The sequence below is a fragment of the Coccidioides posadasii genome, chromosome 5, assembly GCF_018416015.2.
Source record: "Coccidioides posadasii str. Silveira chromosome 5, complete sequence".
Classification (NCBI taxonomy): Eukaryota; Fungi; Ascomycota; class Eurotiomycetes; order Onygenales; family Onygenaceae; genus Coccidioides; species Coccidioides posadasii.
This window is the reverse complement of record NC_089411.1, coordinates 438,854-456,160: the sequence shown is the minus strand read 5'-3', so window position 1 is coordinate 456,160 and position 17,307 is coordinate 438,854. Positions and strand designations below refer to the sequence as shown.

The following is a 17,307-nucleotide window of genomic DNA, read 5'->3' as shown; positions in this document are numbered from 1 at the left end:
AAGCCAGGAGGAAGTGGATGAACAAAGCCGCAGAGCTTGCTTCAGCCATTTGGTAAAATTACATAAGCAAGCGCTCAAATGGATGGAGTTGTCGGCGTTTTTAACAATCATGGCGCGCCGATGGGTCGAGACTCGAATGCTGTGGCACGCATCTGCTCTTACACAGACGTTTTTGCCGCCTTCGATGCTCGCAACACCAGTTTTTGGAAAAGGCTCCTGTTAGCGGTTCCTCTGTTTATTCGACTATATGAGTCAGATAATCTCTGCATACCGAGCTATGCAGGGTTCATGCTGGCTAAAGGTATCACCAACGACGCGTGTGATGCTACGAGGAGAGGGTAAACAGCGGAAGAAAGACTCTGGGGCCCAGACCGATTCCGGGCCTTCCTGTCACTATTCCTCATTGTTTTAGGTCTTCACAGTGCCTATCTCAATACAATACGTCGCGGTGACACTGGCCAGATGGTGATGATCGTCTCCCTTTTTAACACTATAGGAAAGTCATATCCGGGCCGTCCCAATGTGTCAATAATGAGCAGCCGATTGCTGTGATGATATCTAATCTTACTATGCATGTGGGTTAAGCCTGCTTGGACACATGGTTAGGTTACATATCCATCGGCGGCAGAGGGCTTGTAACTCTCCACAGTAAGGAACAGGCTCAGCGGAATGCGTCCTCTATGGGAAATTGAACTCACTTCCATTAAATATTCCATGAAGCTATGAATTATCGTGGGATCAACCTTTATAGCTGATATAGTTTTCTATTCTATATTTGGCAGCGGCGGAGGGGGGTTCAGTCACCATACAAGGCAACCAGCTCGATCATGTACTCTGTTATCGAAGATCTCGTGGAGACATATCGATACTCAAGCCAAGGTTGCTAATCCCGGTCAATCCAGGGGTCAGATGTATGCTAAAATCCTCGGCCTTCATTCCAGCGAAGCAACGGTGAATTTCGACTCCAGGGCTCCCTCTCACAAGCAGTAATAACGTTCAGAACAATCATTGTTTGTCGGCGCAGGTGGTTTGTGCAAGTGGACTGTCAGGAATCATCCCTTGATGTAAGGCAAAATGGGCTTGGAACAGCTGTATCTAGCACCAAGACTATTGCTTAAGGGATGAGTTGCTTTGTTTCCCAGGAAAGCTGACTGTTGTCTTAAGAATACCAGGCGGTTGTCGCGAGCAGCCTTTACATCCAAAAAAAAAAAAGGAAAGATGGCCCAATGCAGAGTATAATACACTCAAAGATCATGATTTTCATCAGTAGACTGAGCAACACCCAGTGTTACTCTGTACATGTAGTAGTTACATACTACAGACAGGACATTCGGGCGAACAGGAGGTCGAGATGGTGCCTTGTCGTACAACATGGGAGTTAGTGAATTACAGGCCTGTCAAAGAAGTTAGAACTACGGAGTAGTGAAATAACTAACTAGTTAGTTAACTAATAAGTTACTAAGTACGGAGTCCTCCGTACTTCAGACTTAAATAACTAGTTAAGTTAACGCGCAGGTAAGTTGCATAGCTAAGTGATTCAATCAAGCCAGCGAAGCAAGCAGCGATCTGCTTCACGAGATATAGCTGGTGAATTTCCTACAATTCATGTCTTCCGAGCAGTCAAATATATGGAGTAGTCACCATCAAAATAAAATCCCAGACTTGTGTGTAAATCACTGGGTCTTCACCTGCACAGAGTAAATCCCTTGATTGCATGCATTGTCACGCTCGAAAAGTGGAGCAGCTGATGATCTCCAGTAACTTTTGAACTTTCTGGTTCAACCCAGTGTGGACTTTGATTCCTCATTTCCCCAGCTGCTCGGGGATGAATCCTTAAGGTTGAGATTTGTTTCCTTTGTCTCCCCTCTAAGCCAGGTATTCCCACGACGTATTCCATAGGCATTGCGTGCAGGGACCTGCGTGTCAGTAGGATCATCGGCGGCTGACCAAGATCGTCGTCTTGCCGGGGACGAAGGGGCTGAAAGGAAAGGACTTGCAACCAAGTTCGCGACTTTCTAAGTCTTAGCTCGATGTACTGACATGTAGCATCCAGTGTACCTTCGAAGAGTACACGCAACTCTGCTATTCTCTCTTACCCATTCCAAATCAACTTCTCCATCTTTCGCCTTTCTAACTATCTCCTTTTGAAGTCTCCCGGTCTTTCTTTCTGTCCATTCAAAGCGAATTTGCATTTCGCTTTATCTTCCTTTTCAACCGGTGCCCTGGCAAGGCCAGCTTCGATGCATGATGTTCAAATACACCGGACCTACCTATGGCCCCTGGCCCCTAGGAATCAACGGGGCCACTGGCCAGTCTGACAATATTTTGGGCCCAAGTGACATCTCTATTTATTTCAATGCCGTCTACTACCCGAGCTGGAGGATCTATAAAAAGCAGCCTCCGTCGTCGCTGAGGTTGGGATGCGTGAGCCATGTGTTTTACGCTTTTGCATGGTATGAACCAGCCGAGATGTGCTTTTGAGTCTGGGATGGTTTTGGGCGTCTCAAAACAGGTAATGGGTATGATATGCTAACTGTTGTTGCTTTCAGGGTGAACCCGGACGGCACCGTCAGAGTGAGCATTCTCCATTCCTATATACCCACGCAGCTCGAATGGTGAATTGATATGTACCTTGCAGCTCAGCGATGAATGGGCGGATGACCAAATGCCTGTGGATGGCACACAAGGATGTATCAGAGCATTTACTCAACTCAAAGGACAATACACAGGGATGAAGGTGATCCTTTCGATCGGCGGCGGAGGAACCGGCAGTCAACATTTCGCCACCGTCGCCAAAGACCCGATCGCGCTCCAGAACTTTATACAGAGTGCAAAGAATATGGTGGATCGGTTTGGCCTTGACGGGCTTGATAGTACGTTTGTCCCTCAGTCAACAGCCACGGAGCAGCATGCTGAGGCTAACATGGATCCGGGCAGTTGACTGGGAACACCCTTCTGACTCGCAGCAAGGAGAAGACTACGTCAATCTCCTACGCTTACTACGAGAGGGCCTTCCGTGGCCGCAGTATACGCTAACCACTGCCCTACCGGCAGGAGAGTGGGCCTTGAGGCACATCAACCTCATCCACGCCCAATGCTACGTCGATCTAATCAATCTCATGACCTATGATTTTTCCGGTCCTTGGACACCTCATAGTGGTCATCAATCCCAGCTATTTTCCCCTCATATCCCGCATAGCGAGGCGGCAGGAATCAGCTGTCACTCTGGCATATCATACGTGCTCGCGCAGGGTGTTCCGTCGAGTAAAATTCTCCTCGGCATATCCGTATACGGTCGAGCGTTCCCGGGAACGACGGGGGTCGGACAGACACACTGCATTAGCAATGAGACGCCTGAAGACAAAATTGTGTTTGATTATTGTGACTTACCACTGCCAGGTAGCGTAGAGCAGCACGATGACCGTTTGTGTGCAGCATTCTGCGTGGATCGTAACGTGGGGTTTGTTTCATACGATTCGACAAGGACAGTGGTGCAGAAAGCAAAGTTTGTGAGGGAGATGGCACTAGGAGGTTTGTTTTATTGGCATGTTGCGGCGGATGCAGTTGGGAAAAGGAGTCTGGTCGCGGCGGGGTACAGTGCACTACATGATTTGTAGTTTCAGGGAAAAAAATATTAAAAAAATAATAAAGTGTGCAGTACTATCGTTAAGTCATTTCGCGTGTACAGCTGCTGCCATTATTCATTATTACGCACTATATACAACTCTCATGTAAGCATAGAGTGCTCTCAACAGGCATATGCAAGCCTAGTAGGGTATCCAAACATTTATCGCATACAGTACCACGGACACCCACGGACAGCATGTCAGACGCCTGTGGGGCGGGGAGAGCATTTGGCAGATATTTCCAATGTAAAATCTGGTTCCAACTCCCCAAAAGAAAAGCAACATGATCGTGGTTTATGAACCATGAATAAGGTAGGTAGGCACATGTGTGGATATGTGACCTTTTCCCGGTATGTTATGTATGTATACAGATAGCCAGCCTCCAAATAAACCGACCAAGATATATGCATTGTTCTGGCCCCGAAAGATTATACAGCATTCCGGCTCGGGATGCTTTGATATGGACGAAGTGAAAAATAATAACAATAAGAACACCAATGATGGGATATATAAAAGTATAAAAATGGGCAAAATGGAACAGGAGGGGAGGGGTGTCTACTCGAACAACACCGCTCCGACATTCAAGTCCACATGGAGTCGGTTGGAGGCTAAGGCCTTAGTATAGTAAGGGAGATCCTCGCCGTTGTACCTGGCCGACTCTCCGACGATCTCGATGGGGAGGATGCCGTCTCGGTATGGGGCGCTTCTGCCGGCAATGAGGCCGAGGACCTTGGCTTGGTTGACTTTGGACGTCATTTCGACGTTGTTGTCACCGGGGCGGATGACGACATTGTTCATGAAGGATTGGCCAATGGGTTCACCGTCCACGGAGAGGTTGAGTGTGAGGTTGCCCTGTTTCATTGAGGGTGTTCAGAATGGAACGTTTTAGAGGAGACCGCCGCGGTGGTGGGGGGGAGGGGAATCTGCTTACCATGGTGAGAGTCATGACGCTAGGGTTAGGGATGAACACGTTTCCTCTCATGTTAGTTCCGTCATCCAGGGCAGGAGTGATGAGGTCAAAATCGGTCACGTTGAAGCCCTTGAGACCGTTGAGGCCCTTCAATGTGACGGTCTTGTCGTAGTTTACGGTGGTCTTGGGCAGGGATCCTTCTCGCAGGCCAGTCCGGCCGTGGATGATCATGGAAACGTCTTCTTGCTTCATGACAGCGAGGGAGAAAGCCGCAAAAGCGTCGGCATTGGGCAGGGATACGTCCTGGTCGATTTTAGCAACGGCTCCATCGACGGCCTTGACAGATGGCACATCGAGCTTGAGGAATGGCTGCTCGTTGTCGGGGAGGGAAACGTCGGCGTTGAAAGCGTCGAGTATTGGGTGATATTTGCTCTTGGAGCCGATGACCTGCGTCAGTCTGATATGGAAGGATTCTGGAGCTGGGTCGGTGATTTCCATCTCCGTGATCTCGAGAGTCGATCGGTTGACATCACGCTGGGCAATGTTCGGGTATCCAACATAGATGCTGTCGGGCGCATCAGCATGTGGTTCAACGCGTTGTTCGAATATCACGACTTACACAGGCAGGACGACAACAAGGACGACAACGATGAAGCCAATGAGATAGGCCCACCAAAAGCGCTTGCAATGCGCAGCACAGCCGCGCTTGCGCGGTTCTGGCACGGCGGCTTCGACCGTCCCCTGGTTATTCTTCTCCGAATTGTCCGACATCTTTGATGAACGTTGTTCTTCTTCTTTTTCTTTTTTTTTGCCGTCCCTTTGTTCGCTCCTCCTTTCCTACAGGGGAATGCTCCTTTGAGCCACAGAAGCAGGGCTTGTCAAAGAGGGAGAGGACTCCTATAAGGTTACACAAGAATCAAGAATCAGTCACACAAAATTCAAGTCAAAGCCAAAGAAGAATACGGAGCAGTGAGTTTAGTGACGACAGCCCGCGGCGGGAAGCACAGGTGAAGTCGCCAACTTGATCGCGATAGTGTGCACATAATCAATGTCCCTAGAAACATGTTTCATGACGATTTCGAGATTCAGGAGACACAGAATGGCGAGGGTGCCTAGCCCCAACAAAGGGACCCGAAACATCCCTGGGGAAAATAATATATCACGACAATTCTATGGACAGGCCATACCTTGTTATCAAGCTCAACGAGCTCACGTCTGTGCAGACCAAACGAGCAGAAAGGAGAGGAAAAGGGATACGAGTCGCAAAAGCACTCACACAAGCAGAGGTAAGGACGGGCGACTCGGACGAGGAGGCGAAAAAAGACAGGAAGAGGGAGAGAAGAGGGAGAGGGAGGAAGGGATAATTTATGAATTATTATTTTCCCTAGGGAGTTTCTCTCTCTTCCGCAGCTTTTATTTTTTGAAAGCGATAGTCGAGGTCTCCATCACTGTATTTAATTTATCCCCGCTTATAGCACCATCCCGATATCCATAACCTTTTGGCACGGAGTAAGCTCTCGTCTTCCATGGATCCCCGTTGTCTCCTGCCCACCCCCCAACTAATTCAAACCCCTCGAACGCAGCCGCAAACCGGACTAGCGGCCATACCTCGACGGGCATTGGCGCTGTGTGGTCTCTAGATCTACAGTCCGGGGCTTAGTCCGCTGCTAGCAATGTGAGAGCAATGTTGGTAGCCTTCACATGTCGCCCGCCAGGACCAAATTACCCGCGGCCCAAGACCTGATGGCTGAGATCGTTAACTGGTTAGTTATCGTTAGCCAAATGGCCGGCGTCTTGGGCGGCCAGGATTCATAGTCTGTATATTTCTGAAGCGCTTGTTCGCTTGGTGGGAATACAGCTGTGGGGAAGAAAGTCTAAAGAGAAAATTTTGCATGTCATTCTGGAGCAGGAGTGTGGAGACGGGACCTGGCTTCGTTGCTGTGTGCTTTTCTGTCACTGACGCCCAGTCGTGGTCTTCCTGAGTCTGTTCTTTGCCACAGAGACGGCCAGGCCGGCTAAGAAGGGCCTGTTTGTGTGGCCACTTCCAAACAGCCAGCCAGACAAGTGCCACGCACGGCCAGGCTTTTTCCTGCGAGTCAAAGGCAAGAAGCACATGCCATCTGAATGGTCAGCGCAGCCAGTCAAGATCGACAGCCTGTCTCTCGAAAAGACACTAGGGGCCAATCGGCGAACTGCAGACCAGCCCCAAGAAAAGAGAAGCAAAACTGCCAGGGTAGAATTGCAAGGGGTTTCCTCTGGGCGCAATATTAATTGACTTTGGCGCGCCCTGAACATTCCATGGTTGAGCCCGAACACCTGAACCAGACCCGTCGACCGTTTTAATTCTTTTCTGTAGCATTGCCACTCTTTTCGCAATCAAAGCCATCATTTATCCGGACAAATTTTAGTCTAGTCCGTAAATGCCCACATGATGCTGCGTTGGAGCTCTTTAGCGTCCTTCGCAACTGGATTGTCATTGGAAGAATCAAAGCTAGCTTCGACGAACGGCTCTTTAGACTCTTCGACTTTCAAAAATAGATCAGAACCGTTTATGATTCTCGAAAATCACGAGTCTTTCTGTAACAAAACCACATTTTCGTCCTGGAGCATTGCTTTCTCACCTTGTGAAAATTGGGAGTTCGGGAGGACGCCGGGTTGGTTCGTGGCCGCAGGCTGATCTCTCCACTCTGTCCCACGATTAACCTGGTGCGACGCGACACAACAATAATCGACGAGTTGGAATTGAAGTCCTTGTCAGAGATGTGCATTTAGCTACAGTACACATGCTTTGCTCTGCTGGACAGAGGGTTGATTTGAGTCGACTCTCGGAGCAGATGATTTCACATGCAGCGATTCTGAAATCCTCTGTCTGTCTGGAAAGCCATAACGACAGCTGAGATCAACGGGTCGACAGGGCATCTTGCAACTCATTTTAACTAGACGGATTCGATAATGGTAAAGGTAATAACTCAACCAGCTAGCTATATCCTCCTGAATGCTATCAGCAAGAATTATTTACTACAACCGTTTCTCACCAAAAGCAAACATATAATGTTCAAAGCCACACTCCGCATCCTTCCCCGCGCGTTTCGACCCCGGACGCAAAGACACGCATATAAAGTTTTGATTTGCGTGGAGTAATTCTCCTCAAGATACGGAGTACAAACGACAACTATGGAAAAGAGGAGCAGACAAACCTTGGGAAAGAAAAAAGAAAACCCTACTCCATATGGAGTTACCCCGTGCGTTGGTCTGTCCTGACAAATCTCGGGGGAGTCGTGGATTATCACATGTGTTTTGCGAGAGCAGCCCGATAATGCCGAAAGAAGGAAAAAAAGCGGAAGTGGCTTTGCAACCCCGCCAACCTTTTTCTTTCGAGTCATCGCGTTGTTTCTCTCTCTCTTTGTCTGTCTCTGACGAGCTTCTGACGCCCTGCAGCATGCGTGCGTTGCTATTCGTATTGTTAGATATTTGCTGTTGCTGTCAAGAGTCTAGGCTATGCAGGATCCGATGTGTGAGACTCCTACGCATGCCTAAACAGACCTACGCCCCGATTTGAATTTTGATGATAGGGAACGAACCGCGAAATATACGCCAAAGTTGCTGCAATTCCAAAGGGCGGAACAAATTGGTCCCAATTATACTTATTCTTACAAAAAAGCCCTCGAACGGCACCACATCCACCAAAACAAAAAAAAAGAAAAAGAAAAAAAGAAAGGAGATATTAACAAGCATACTAATGATAATAAGCTAGCCAGGTCCGAATTGAAGGTGGTAACAAAAAATAAAATTAGCCCCTGGCTTGTCAAGAATTGAAATGTTGGGAAGAGGACAAAGAAGAAAAAAAGAGGATATCGGATCAGTATATGAAGACGGAAGAAGAAAAAGGAAAATTCGGTGGGATTGCCCCGACCTATGTAGGTATGTGTAGGTATGATTCCCGCTCATAAAATGTGTAAGAACTAAACCCTCCACGCCGTGGGGCCATATAGAAACATGAACGAGTATGAAGGGAACAGGATTCAACAAACTGAAAAGAGTTCAGATAAAACGACAGATCAAATGCCCGGGGTGCCAGATGTAGAAAATCAATTCCGGGAATGAACCGCAGAAAGTAAATGCAAAAGTAAAAGGAAGACTAAACAGTCACAACGAGGGACGAGCGCCTGATATTAATCAACAATCATGAGCATTAGACTTCTTTCGACCAAATATCGATCTTGTTCGAGATTTGTTCCGTGAAGGCTGCTTCTCTGAGCTACTAATCGACTTCACGTTCGCATCAGGCAAAGTTGGCTCATCATCGCCCATGTATTTATCTTTGTATATCCTTTTTTTTGGCACAATGTCAGCACAATTGATATCCAAAACAATGAAATAGGTGAATAAAGGAGAACATACCAACTATTCCCCACCATACTCATGCCTTTCGCCTCCGCCATTCGATAATACTTCGCCGCCTTCTTCAGATCCTTCTTACATCCAACACCCTCAGCATAGCAGTATCCAGCTTCTGCCAAGGCATCGACATCACCCCACTGTCCTGCGATTTCAAAACACCTTCGAGCCAAGGTCTTGTCCTGATCGACTCCCCATCCATTGAGGTGGCTCACACCCAGCTCATAGATACTGAGTGCGAACTGGGCCTGACGAGCTTTTTGTTCCTGGAGAGCTTTACCCCTAGGCTGTAAATCTGCCGTATTCACCTCTTGTGTGATATCCGCAACTGAATTAACTGCCTTGCGCAGCCACTCAACGCCTTCCTGCGGGTTTGGGCGCATTCCCCATCCGTGTCGGCAAGCTAATGCATACATTAGCATGCCGGTAGGATGGTTCTGCATTGCCGCCAATCGTAGATAATAAGTCGATTCTTTGAGTGATCCATTTTCGTGGCAAGCGATACCTTTAGCGACATAATCCTCTGCAGAGGGCTGGTCGGGATTATCACCATTATCGCTGGGTTTGCTTTCCTTGTGGCTGGTATGCGGACGTATGGTGCTCCCGCTATTTGCGGAGGTGGATTTAGCATCGTCTAGGTCGCTTGATTTTGGTTTCGCTTTGGTGCTGGAGCTTGGTGTTCTCAAAGTCAGCACCTCACGGCTATCGTTTTCAAAGGAATGGCGGGATGGGGCTGCTGGCGATCGGTTAATTTGCTTAATACTTCTTGCCGGTGAAGTCTTTGCTGGGGACGCCCTCTGTGTGGTTGGAGGAGAAGTAGGCTGCTGTTGTATTTTCGCAGGTGATGGGGACGGGGTCCGAGCAAACTTCTCTCTGACGGCACTTGGTGGAGGGGATTCAAAGAGAGGTTCTTTCCACTCAAAATGTGGAGCTTGCAAGCCGGAGAAAACGGTTGAGTCCCTCACAACCTCTCTTCCACGGGGCAGATTATACTTTGCATATGTGTATGTTGCCGAAGGTGGAGGCTCCTCTGCGTCCTGTGTAGATAGAGGAGAGCGTTCCGAGGTATTAATAGGAGCTGGGCGATTGTCTCGAGTCATCATGCGGGGTTGCAGCTCGTTGGGAGTTGGGTCCGGAGTCAACGGAGAGGGGAGGGAGATGCTGGTGCTCGACCTACTAAGGGGCCGGGAGAAATTGAATGAGGGTCGCTGGAGCACATGGGGCGTACCAGACCTTTCTGATGCTGGTGACAAGGAACGTGGATCTGGGCGGGTGAAATTTGACATTGGTGAATGAGGCATGGACATGCCACTGCTCGATGACAGTTTCCTAGGCTTTGAAAATGTAGAACCCGCATTGGAACTGGTATAATAGTCGTCATCTGAACTTTCTGTATGCGACAGACCCGGGCTGCTAGATGACCGGGGTAAGGGGATTGGAGGAACAAGTGTGTCGGACCTGGATCTCGACATAGGGTCGTTATGCGATTCCTTCTTTGAGGTCGTTACGCCTACTCCCACCAACGGTCGACCCGCTGGCCCTGCAGCATCACGCACGCCCAAGCCTAGTCCAACCTCCTCATTTGGTGACCCTGGGATATTGTCTTTCGAAGCAGAGCGGCTCACGCCTTCCCTTCCCCAGGGTCGCGGGTCGCCTCCATCCTGATCAGCAGGTAAGCCACTCAATCGGGGATGCTGAGATATCGGCCTAAATTTAGGTTCCTCCACCGCTAGATGATTGTGCTCTCGAAACGCAGGACTAAGTGGTGGCTTGGAGCCCTCGCGAGTCCCCTCACTTGAGGCCGATCGAAAATAACCGGGTCGCGGACGGGAAAGGGACCGAGCAACGCTGGCCGGTGGAATGCGACTCAGGCGTCGGCCATCTTTCCTCGATTGGTCGAATTGTTTCGCGAGAAGTCGACCTTGGGCGGCGAAGGCATCCAAGGGTGACAGTGCTGGGGGGATCTCGCCGTCATAATGGGCAATGCGCGGAGAGGAGGTTAAGCGCTCACCAGGCAATATTTTGCCTGGGCTGGCTTGCAACCTCGAAGGATCATCAGTCGCCATAAAAGTATAACGTAAAAAGGAGTGACACGGTGATTCGCCCGGTGTAATTGCTCAGAATCGATTAGATTTTGTGGGACAGACTCGTTGACTCGGATTCGCAGCTGGAGGCCGAAATTGCGCCCATTTGAGATGTCAAGAAAGGATGCTGTGGGAGACAATTGTCCTGCAATGTGAGATTATATTTTACTTCCTTGGTTGGTGGAAAGGTGACGTCTTTTGGAAAACGAGAGAGCCGGGGGGGGAGAACAGCGAAGCCAAAATGAGAATCAGGGTGACCGATCAAGAGGCCGTCGGCAATGGGAAAGGCAAACGATTCAGACTGCCGTCGCTTGGAGAGCCTGCAAACGAATGGACCATAATAAAGGACAGATCAGACCGGAGGTCTCCAAGAAAGAGAGGGTGAATTCTCACAACACGCCAGGAGGTGAAGAAGTTTGACAGTTGCATGCAACAACAGCGATGGATGTTTGACGTTCTCTCCCTCCCACCTTTGTCTCCACAGTGGCATCCTCAGGGGCCGGGCTAACTAAATTAACTCAGAGTTGGTTAGTGAGAGAGCACTAAGAGATTGACTGTGTAGCTAATTTCATTTTGCGCCAATGAATGGCTGCAGCTTTGCAAAAAAAGAACAGGGCCAACCCAGACTGGATCGATCCTTTGTCGTCTTCCCATCCAGAGACAAAGATCTCAGGGCAGCCTCCAGTCCGGCTGTTCTCTTTGGAAGCAACTGGCCTCGACACGGGGCAGAGAAGAGAATAAGAAACACGGCCAAGAACATCAGACACAAGCCCAGCAGCTCGTTTCCGTATTCGTCTCACCATTTTTTGAATCAAGAAGACACAACACACTTCATGAATCAGACGGGCTGAACACCAAAACACCATCACTATGGACACAAGATGGCGGGAAAAAATTACCACACAACAGTCTCTCCATTTAGGCGGCTGGGTTGTGGTTATTGTTATGTATCTACCGGTCACCAAGCTAGTTTGTCTTCAGCGAAACCCGACGGTCGTTTGGGAGCCACAAAATTGTATTTGATCCACCATCATCATCATCGAAGCCGGCTCTTCCCTTCTCACCGGACCTTTCCCGGTCCCATGTTTCATCCAACTACGCCGCTGCTTTGGTCCGGCCGCGAGCTCTGGCGAGGAGGCACATCTCCCCGAGTCAATCCTCAAAGTCATGAAGAATTGATAGTTGCCCGTGTTAGCTTTATTTTTGATTCCTGCCCCTGACGACGCTAGGATTCCCCTGTTTGGGTGCTGTTATTAGAGCAACAAATCCTACTAACTTTCAAGGATTAGTCAACTTGTGATGTCTCCTGCAGAGGGGGAAAAAAGGGTACCACGCGGATCATACTGCACTAGATTTTGAATGTTACATCTGTCAATAGCTCTAAGAGATTTGACTGGGAGGAGACAAGCTCAGCTTTTGGAAGTCATACAAGCTGGGGAGCTCTGGGAGTCCTGTGAGTGCACAGCTCTTTTATTCCTTGTGATGCATCATAGCACATCCCATTGCCAGTAAACGCCCCCGGGAAAATGGGATCGGTCACCCTTACAGAGCACTTCCACTGGTCTCTTATGTGTTAGGGAACTTTTTCTAAAATGCGACACTGACCTCTTTTTGCCAGATATTTACTGCAGCTTCTAAGTTTCACCCCCTGGATAACCTTTCTTTTTGGATTTCACTTTTTCTCAACAAGCAGTCACACAGCATTTATATCAGCGATACTCCCAAAAATGATTGATAACCCGTGGGATCTTGTCATCAGAAATAAGGGCGTCGTCATTAACAAGGGGATCACTATATTGTAGGCAGTTTAGTCCAAGCCATGTAGGAGACATCTGCACCTGCGGAATGAGAGTAAGGTCTTGCTCCCTAGTCTCCTGTTCGGAACTTTGTAGTTATAGTTACACTGCTGCAGCCTCCGCGCACATCCTAATCTTTGTTGCGGGGACCTCGTGATGTTTCTTTTAAAATATGCTCAGTGTGAGATGGCGGTTATCGACCGGCTGGAGCTGAATTGCATTCCACTTTGACCAATGCATGTCACTCTGGTGGCAGGGCTTATGGCGCCTTAATCATCGTCATTTTCTTTCCCATTTTCAATAACTTCGCACAAGGACATTGTGCAGGAGAACAAAAAAATTCTTCAAAATATAATAATGGCTAGAAATTGGGTTGTTTGGCAACAAATATATAGAAACAGTTGCTCTATATGAGAAAGAACAGGCTGGAGGCCGCATGATAAGGCATCCAAGCTATCATACCCCCAGAGATCCTCCACCCACCGGATGTGCTTAGGGAAGAGTATGGCACTAGAGGCGGCCGAAGGGAGTCAGCCACTCCGGTAGTTGTGCTCCGGCCCAAGCACAAGGTACTGCTAACCACACCCGCCTGTCTAAGAGACGCTGAGAAATTCTAGTAATCGGTTCCGCCTTATCATATGACAGCAACATCGAGCCAACATACACCATCGAGTATATAAATGGTCGTAGGTTTAAATATCACTGTACATATCAAGATTCTGCATGAAGAGTTGCCGAAACAGGTTAAATTTTGCGAGTTGAGGTTTTTAGCATCGTCCTCCTGCAGCTGGGGATAGAAGGACACCATCGCCATGAACTAAAGCCCCGCACACCCGTCAAAAACGTCGTCGATTTGTAAAATCTTTTCATCTGGGAAAACGGAACCTTTCCCAGGGGCGAAGGTAACCCGTCGCACAAACATTTCGATTCGGTGCTTCAATATATGTATGAACAAGCGTTATGGGACCGAGGGAGAATGAAGTTTATTGAGGTTCACGCCATCTGGAACAACCCGTGACTCTGAGAGCATCTTCTTGCGCATCCAAGGTAAAGAAACGCAGAAACAATGGCATTGCACCCACCTTGATGTACGTCCACGGTGCTGGACATCCCGCGGGCTCAGCTGACGCCTTCAAAACAGCGGCCGTATAGGGAGTAAACTCGCTGCAAAAATCCAGTATCTAGGTGTAAACCAACAAAGAGAAAAGCTGGCCGGAGAATAGGCCTGTGCAACCCAGTTGAGCGGGTTTATGCGGGTATCTTTAAGTCGTTATTTGATCAAAACAAAACACTCCGGGCTCCGTAACCTGTAGTTGTCAGGCTTTGGCTACGGTAAGATCGCAGCGGCGTTTCATTGAATACCCCATATAGTTACCTTTCTCTATGTGCCTGATCGTGGGCTATGAGACAGGATGTTCCTCACTCTGATGTTGTGGGGGGAGGTCGGTTTAAGTAAGCTTTCACCTTTTCCTGACTGCCCGAGATTGCCTCTCTGTGCGGATGTTGAACTCGCGACCGATTGGAGCCCAAGCAGAAGTTATCTAACTTTAAAACGAAGCCATGACATCATGATCATTATCTTCCATGCTCGTCACCATTGATGGATGTGTGGTACAGCGCCAGTGAGCCGTTGTGTGCAACTTGCGGAGGCCACAAGGTGTTGGCGACGGCAGACATCCTGAGGCCGGGTCGAGGAGAGACTGCCCAGCGACCAGTGAACAGCACCAGTTTGAACTAATTCGCTTGGCACATCGAACCGCCACGAGGCAGTCTCTCTCCCAAGTCCATCAAGGGCTTCCTGCCAGCTGGAAGCTTTAGGCACTCACACTCAAATCTCACGTTTGTCCCAAGGGACGGCCAAAGCCACCGCGCCGAAACCTGCCGTAACTATAAGTCGTTGACCCCGCGGATGTCACGATGTTTGCTGAGACATGAACTGATCCTCTGGTATCAAGCCAAAACTATCCTGGCCTCTCTGCCCGTACTTAAACTGACCATCTCTTCGAGTCAGAACATGTACCTTTTATGTTATCTCTACCCCCTCTCTTGGATATACACGTTCCTCCTTCCGGCATCTTTTGCATTTACATGCACATAGAACCGCCCGCCCCGCGGCGATTAGTATATAAATCAACCAGCTACAATAGAGCACCAAGGCGGAAATGGCCTTTTCACTCAAAAGCCTTTTCCGCACGAACGGCTGGGACGACCGTCCCTTCGCCTTCGAAACTTCTTGGTTCTTCCCACCTTTGGTATTTGGCATCGTGCGCATCGTTATTTCGGTCTACTCTTTGGTGACCATCTTGGTCATCTATGGCTGGTCAGCTACGCATGGCCAAACCAGCAACATTGCTCGGTGGTTTAGCTACTTCACAAACCTGTCATTCGTGGGAGTAGCTGCATATTTCCTTGTCGCAGGAATACATAGCTTCTGCTACGCTGCGAGAGGACGGTCGGTGTTGTTCGAGAAATGGCCGAGATTTCTCCGCTCGCTGCACAGCCTACTGTATACAACAGTTACGGTTTTTCCCCTTTTGGTGCTGATCGTGTACTGGGCGATCCTGTACCGGGGAACTTGGTTTCCTGTGGTCTTTAACGCCTGGACAAATGTCAGCATTTCATATTTCCACTCTCCCTTCCTAATCTCGCTAATCAAAACTAACAAAAATTCCCCAGGTCTCCCAACACATCTTGCCAGCCTTCTTCGCGCTCTTCGAGATTATCTTTGCCAACGCCTTGCTCAGGCCTCTTATCCATCTCCTCTACATAATCCTCATCCTCGTGCTCTATATCGCACTCGCCTACATTACACACGCGGACCAGGGCTTCTACACATACTCCTTCCTTGACCCGGGTCGGAACGGCAGGCAAACTCGGCGCGTGGCGGCTTATATATTCGCCATCGCCGGTGCGACTATTGCGTTATACGGTGTCGTCAATCTGATGATATGGATCCGCCTGAGGTATACTCGCGAAAGAACGAAATTGTCGCGGGTCGCATCACAGCCGGAGGGGGAGTTAAATCATGCGGAAATGGGCATGGTTGAGCGGACGAAGTAGCAACCCCCAAGGAGGAAGAGGGAACGGGAACTTGGGAAATTGTTAAGTGATATATTCTCAATTTACATTGGGCAATATGTATTGGCGTGCGATTTTTGTGGTTTTGAAATATACCCCCCCAAATGATGTTAATTCTAATATCCATATAACTCTGTCTGATGTTCTACAGAGTAGACTTAATATGATCGCCTCTGACATTGCTTCCGGATTAATAATAGCAGCGTATGAGTCCTATCAATACCAGCGCTGAACAGTTCTCCTTGCCCCTGAGACCCACATCTTTAATCCATCATTGTTTTCTGTCCAGATGTATTAAATCTCAACGCATGACGAGAGATACATACATTTGCACGTCAAAAAGTGCACCATGTACGGTGTCTAACTAGAAATATCCCTTGAAACAGGCGGGTAAGGATGATTCCCCATGCAGTACGGAGTACATCCAACCGACAAAGAAAGGCGATATTTCCCCACATAACTCTACGCAAGGGATATCAGATTTGTTAGATCATCTCTCTGGTCAGTTGATCGAACGCTAATACGACGCCAATATTGGGGCTACGACTTAGCGGGTCATGTCCGTACCAAATTCGTAAAACGTGCACTGGTCTTTGATCATTCTCGTCTGCGCCTGACGAGGGATTGGGCTCCTGTTCCCTGTTGAGATCGAACTGTTTTAACGTCAACAGAGCAATAGGCACATTTAAACATTGTCCTGACTTGAATGAATGCGGACTGGCGGTAGCGGTCCGGTGCCTGAATCTTACACATGTTAAGGAAATCGGCGTGGTGTGAGAGAAACTTCGACAAGATAATTCCCTGCTTCATCTGCCTTCGAATGGTTATCACATATTTTGTGGATCCCCGTAGAAGAGCCATAAAAATTTGCAATGCTATCAAGGCCGTCAATGGGTGTAAATGTCGCTTTTGTGAAATAGGACGCAGGGACCCTAGCTGGTCTCGGCATCGTTAAAAATCCGCGGCTAACACAACAATTGTAAAGCGGTTTTCGATTTCCAAAAAAGTATGGCTCGCTCGATGACCTATATGTCGAGCTAATCGCACGGGATTCCATTATGAATGGTTAGCCGAGGTGATACGATGGAGTCAGAGGGATAGCCTACATCCCGCATAATCCTCAGGCTCTGGAGATCTGCAGAAACAAGGACGCTTATTTCGGGCGTAAAAGGCCAGGCAACGTGATGGAATATCCAGCTCGGTCCTCCGTCATGTTGTTGAAACGCAATATCGATGACGCCAAACTCTTCACCGGCAGATGTCGGGATCCATGAAAAGTATGGTCAATACGATGTGAGAGGCGAGGCCTTGGAGTAGGGCTAAGTTGGAGATGTTTTGAGTGAAGATGCAGCCGGTTGGCTCCTATGGGCTACATAAAACAGCTATTACATTTCAAGAGGGACATGAAAGGGTGA

At 48.7% G+C, this 17,307-nt stretch overlaps 4 protein-coding genes across 4 annotated transcripts; 2 read left to right on the top strand and 2 right to left on the bottom strand.

Annotated features, from left to right (window-relative positions):
- The first annotated feature begins 1,818 nt into the window (after window positions 1-1,818).
- Window positions 1,819-3,662, top strand: D8B26_008117 (uncharacterized protein). Its single transcript, XM_066125755.1, has 4 exons — window positions 1,819-2,453; window positions 2,550-2,574; window positions 2,639-2,873; window positions 2,938-3,662. The coding sequence occupies exons 1-4, from the start codon at window positions 2,245-2,247 to the stop codon at window positions 3,615-3,617; spliced, it is 1,149 nt and encodes a 382-aa protein (XP_065981839.1). The 5' UTR covers window positions 1,819-2,244; the 3' UTR covers window positions 3,618-3,662.
- A 91-nt stretch (window positions 3,663-3,753) lies between these two features.
- On the bottom strand, window positions 3,754-6,106 carry D8B26_008116 (uncharacterized protein). The gene is made up of 4 exons (XM_003071501.2): window positions 5,724-6,106; window positions 5,156-5,433; window positions 4,558-5,101; window positions 3,754-4,478 (listed from the first exon to the last, which is right to left on the bottom strand). Exons 2-4 carry the CDS (start codon window positions 5,305-5,307, stop codon window positions 4,182-4,184), a joined length of 993 nt encoding a protein of 330 aa, XP_003071547.1. The 5' UTR covers window positions 5,308-5,433; window positions 5,724-6,106; the 3' UTR covers window positions 3,754-4,181.
- A 1,933-nt stretch (window positions 6,107-8,039) lies between these two features.
- On the bottom strand, window positions 8,040-11,148 carry D8B26_008115 (uncharacterized protein). Its single transcript, XM_003071502.2, has 2 exons — window positions 8,938-11,148; window positions 8,040-8,866 (listed from the first exon to the last, which is right to left on the bottom strand). Exons 1-2 carry the CDS (start codon window positions 10,998-11,000, stop codon window positions 8,713-8,715), a joined length of 2,217 nt encoding a protein of 738 aa, XP_003071548.2. The 5' UTR covers window positions 11,001-11,148; the 3' UTR covers window positions 8,040-8,712.
- Window positions 11,149-14,471: 3,323 nt separating this feature from the next.
- D8B26_008114 (uncharacterized protein) lies at window positions 14,472-16,199 on the top strand. The gene is made up of 3 exons (XM_003071503.2): window positions 14,472-14,761; window positions 14,826-15,423; window positions 15,491-16,199. The coding sequence occupies exons 2-3, from the start codon at window positions 14,977-14,979 to the stop codon at window positions 15,872-15,874; spliced, it is 831 nt and encodes a 276-aa protein (XP_003071549.1). The 5' UTR covers window positions 14,472-14,761; window positions 14,826-14,976; the 3' UTR covers window positions 15,875-16,199.
- Window positions 16,200-17,307: the final 1,108 nt, after the last annotated feature.

Bases quoted from the DNA above. Each gene is read 5' to 3' on its own strand.
- D8B26_008117 (XM_066125755.1), top strand. From the start codon at position 2,245: ATGATGTTCAAATACACCGGACCTACCTATGGCCCCTGGCCCCTAGGA. The intron at 2,575-2,638 runs GTGAGCATTCTC...TGTACCTTGCAG, and splicing joins ACCCGGACGGCACCGTCAGA to CTCAGCGATGAATGGGCGGA. The intron at 2,874-2,937 runs GTACGTTTGTCC...GGATCCGGGCAG, and splicing joins TGGCCTTGACGGGCTTGATA to TTGACTGGGAACACCCTTCT.
- D8B26_008114 (XM_003071503.2), top strand. From the start codon at position 14,977: ATGGCCTTTTCACTCAAAAGCCTTTTCCGCACGAACGGCTGGGACGAC. The intron at 15,424-15,490 runs GTCAGCATTTCA...AAAATTCCCCAG, and splicing joins TCTTTAACGCCTGGACAAAT to GTCTCCCAACACATCTTGCC.
- D8B26_008115 (XM_003071502.2), bottom strand. From the start codon at position 11,000: ATGGCGACTGATGATCCTTCGAGGTTGCAAGCCAGCCCAGGCAAAATA. The intron at 8,867-8,937 runs GTATGTTCTCCT...GCCAAAAAAAAG, and splicing joins AGTATGGTGGGGAATAGTTG to GATATACAAAGATAAATACA.
- D8B26_008116 (XM_003071501.2), bottom strand. From the start codon at position 5,307: ATGTCGGACAATTCGGAGAAGAATAACCAGGGGACGGTCGAAGCCGCC. The intron at 5,102-5,155 runs GTAAGTCGTGAT...TGCGCCCGACAG, and splicing joins CTTGTTGTCGTCCTGCCTGT to CATCTATGTTGGATACCCGA. The intron at 4,479-4,557 runs GTAAGCAGATTC...TCAATGAAACAG, and splicing joins GCGTCATGACTCTCACCATG to GGCAACCTCACACTCAACCT.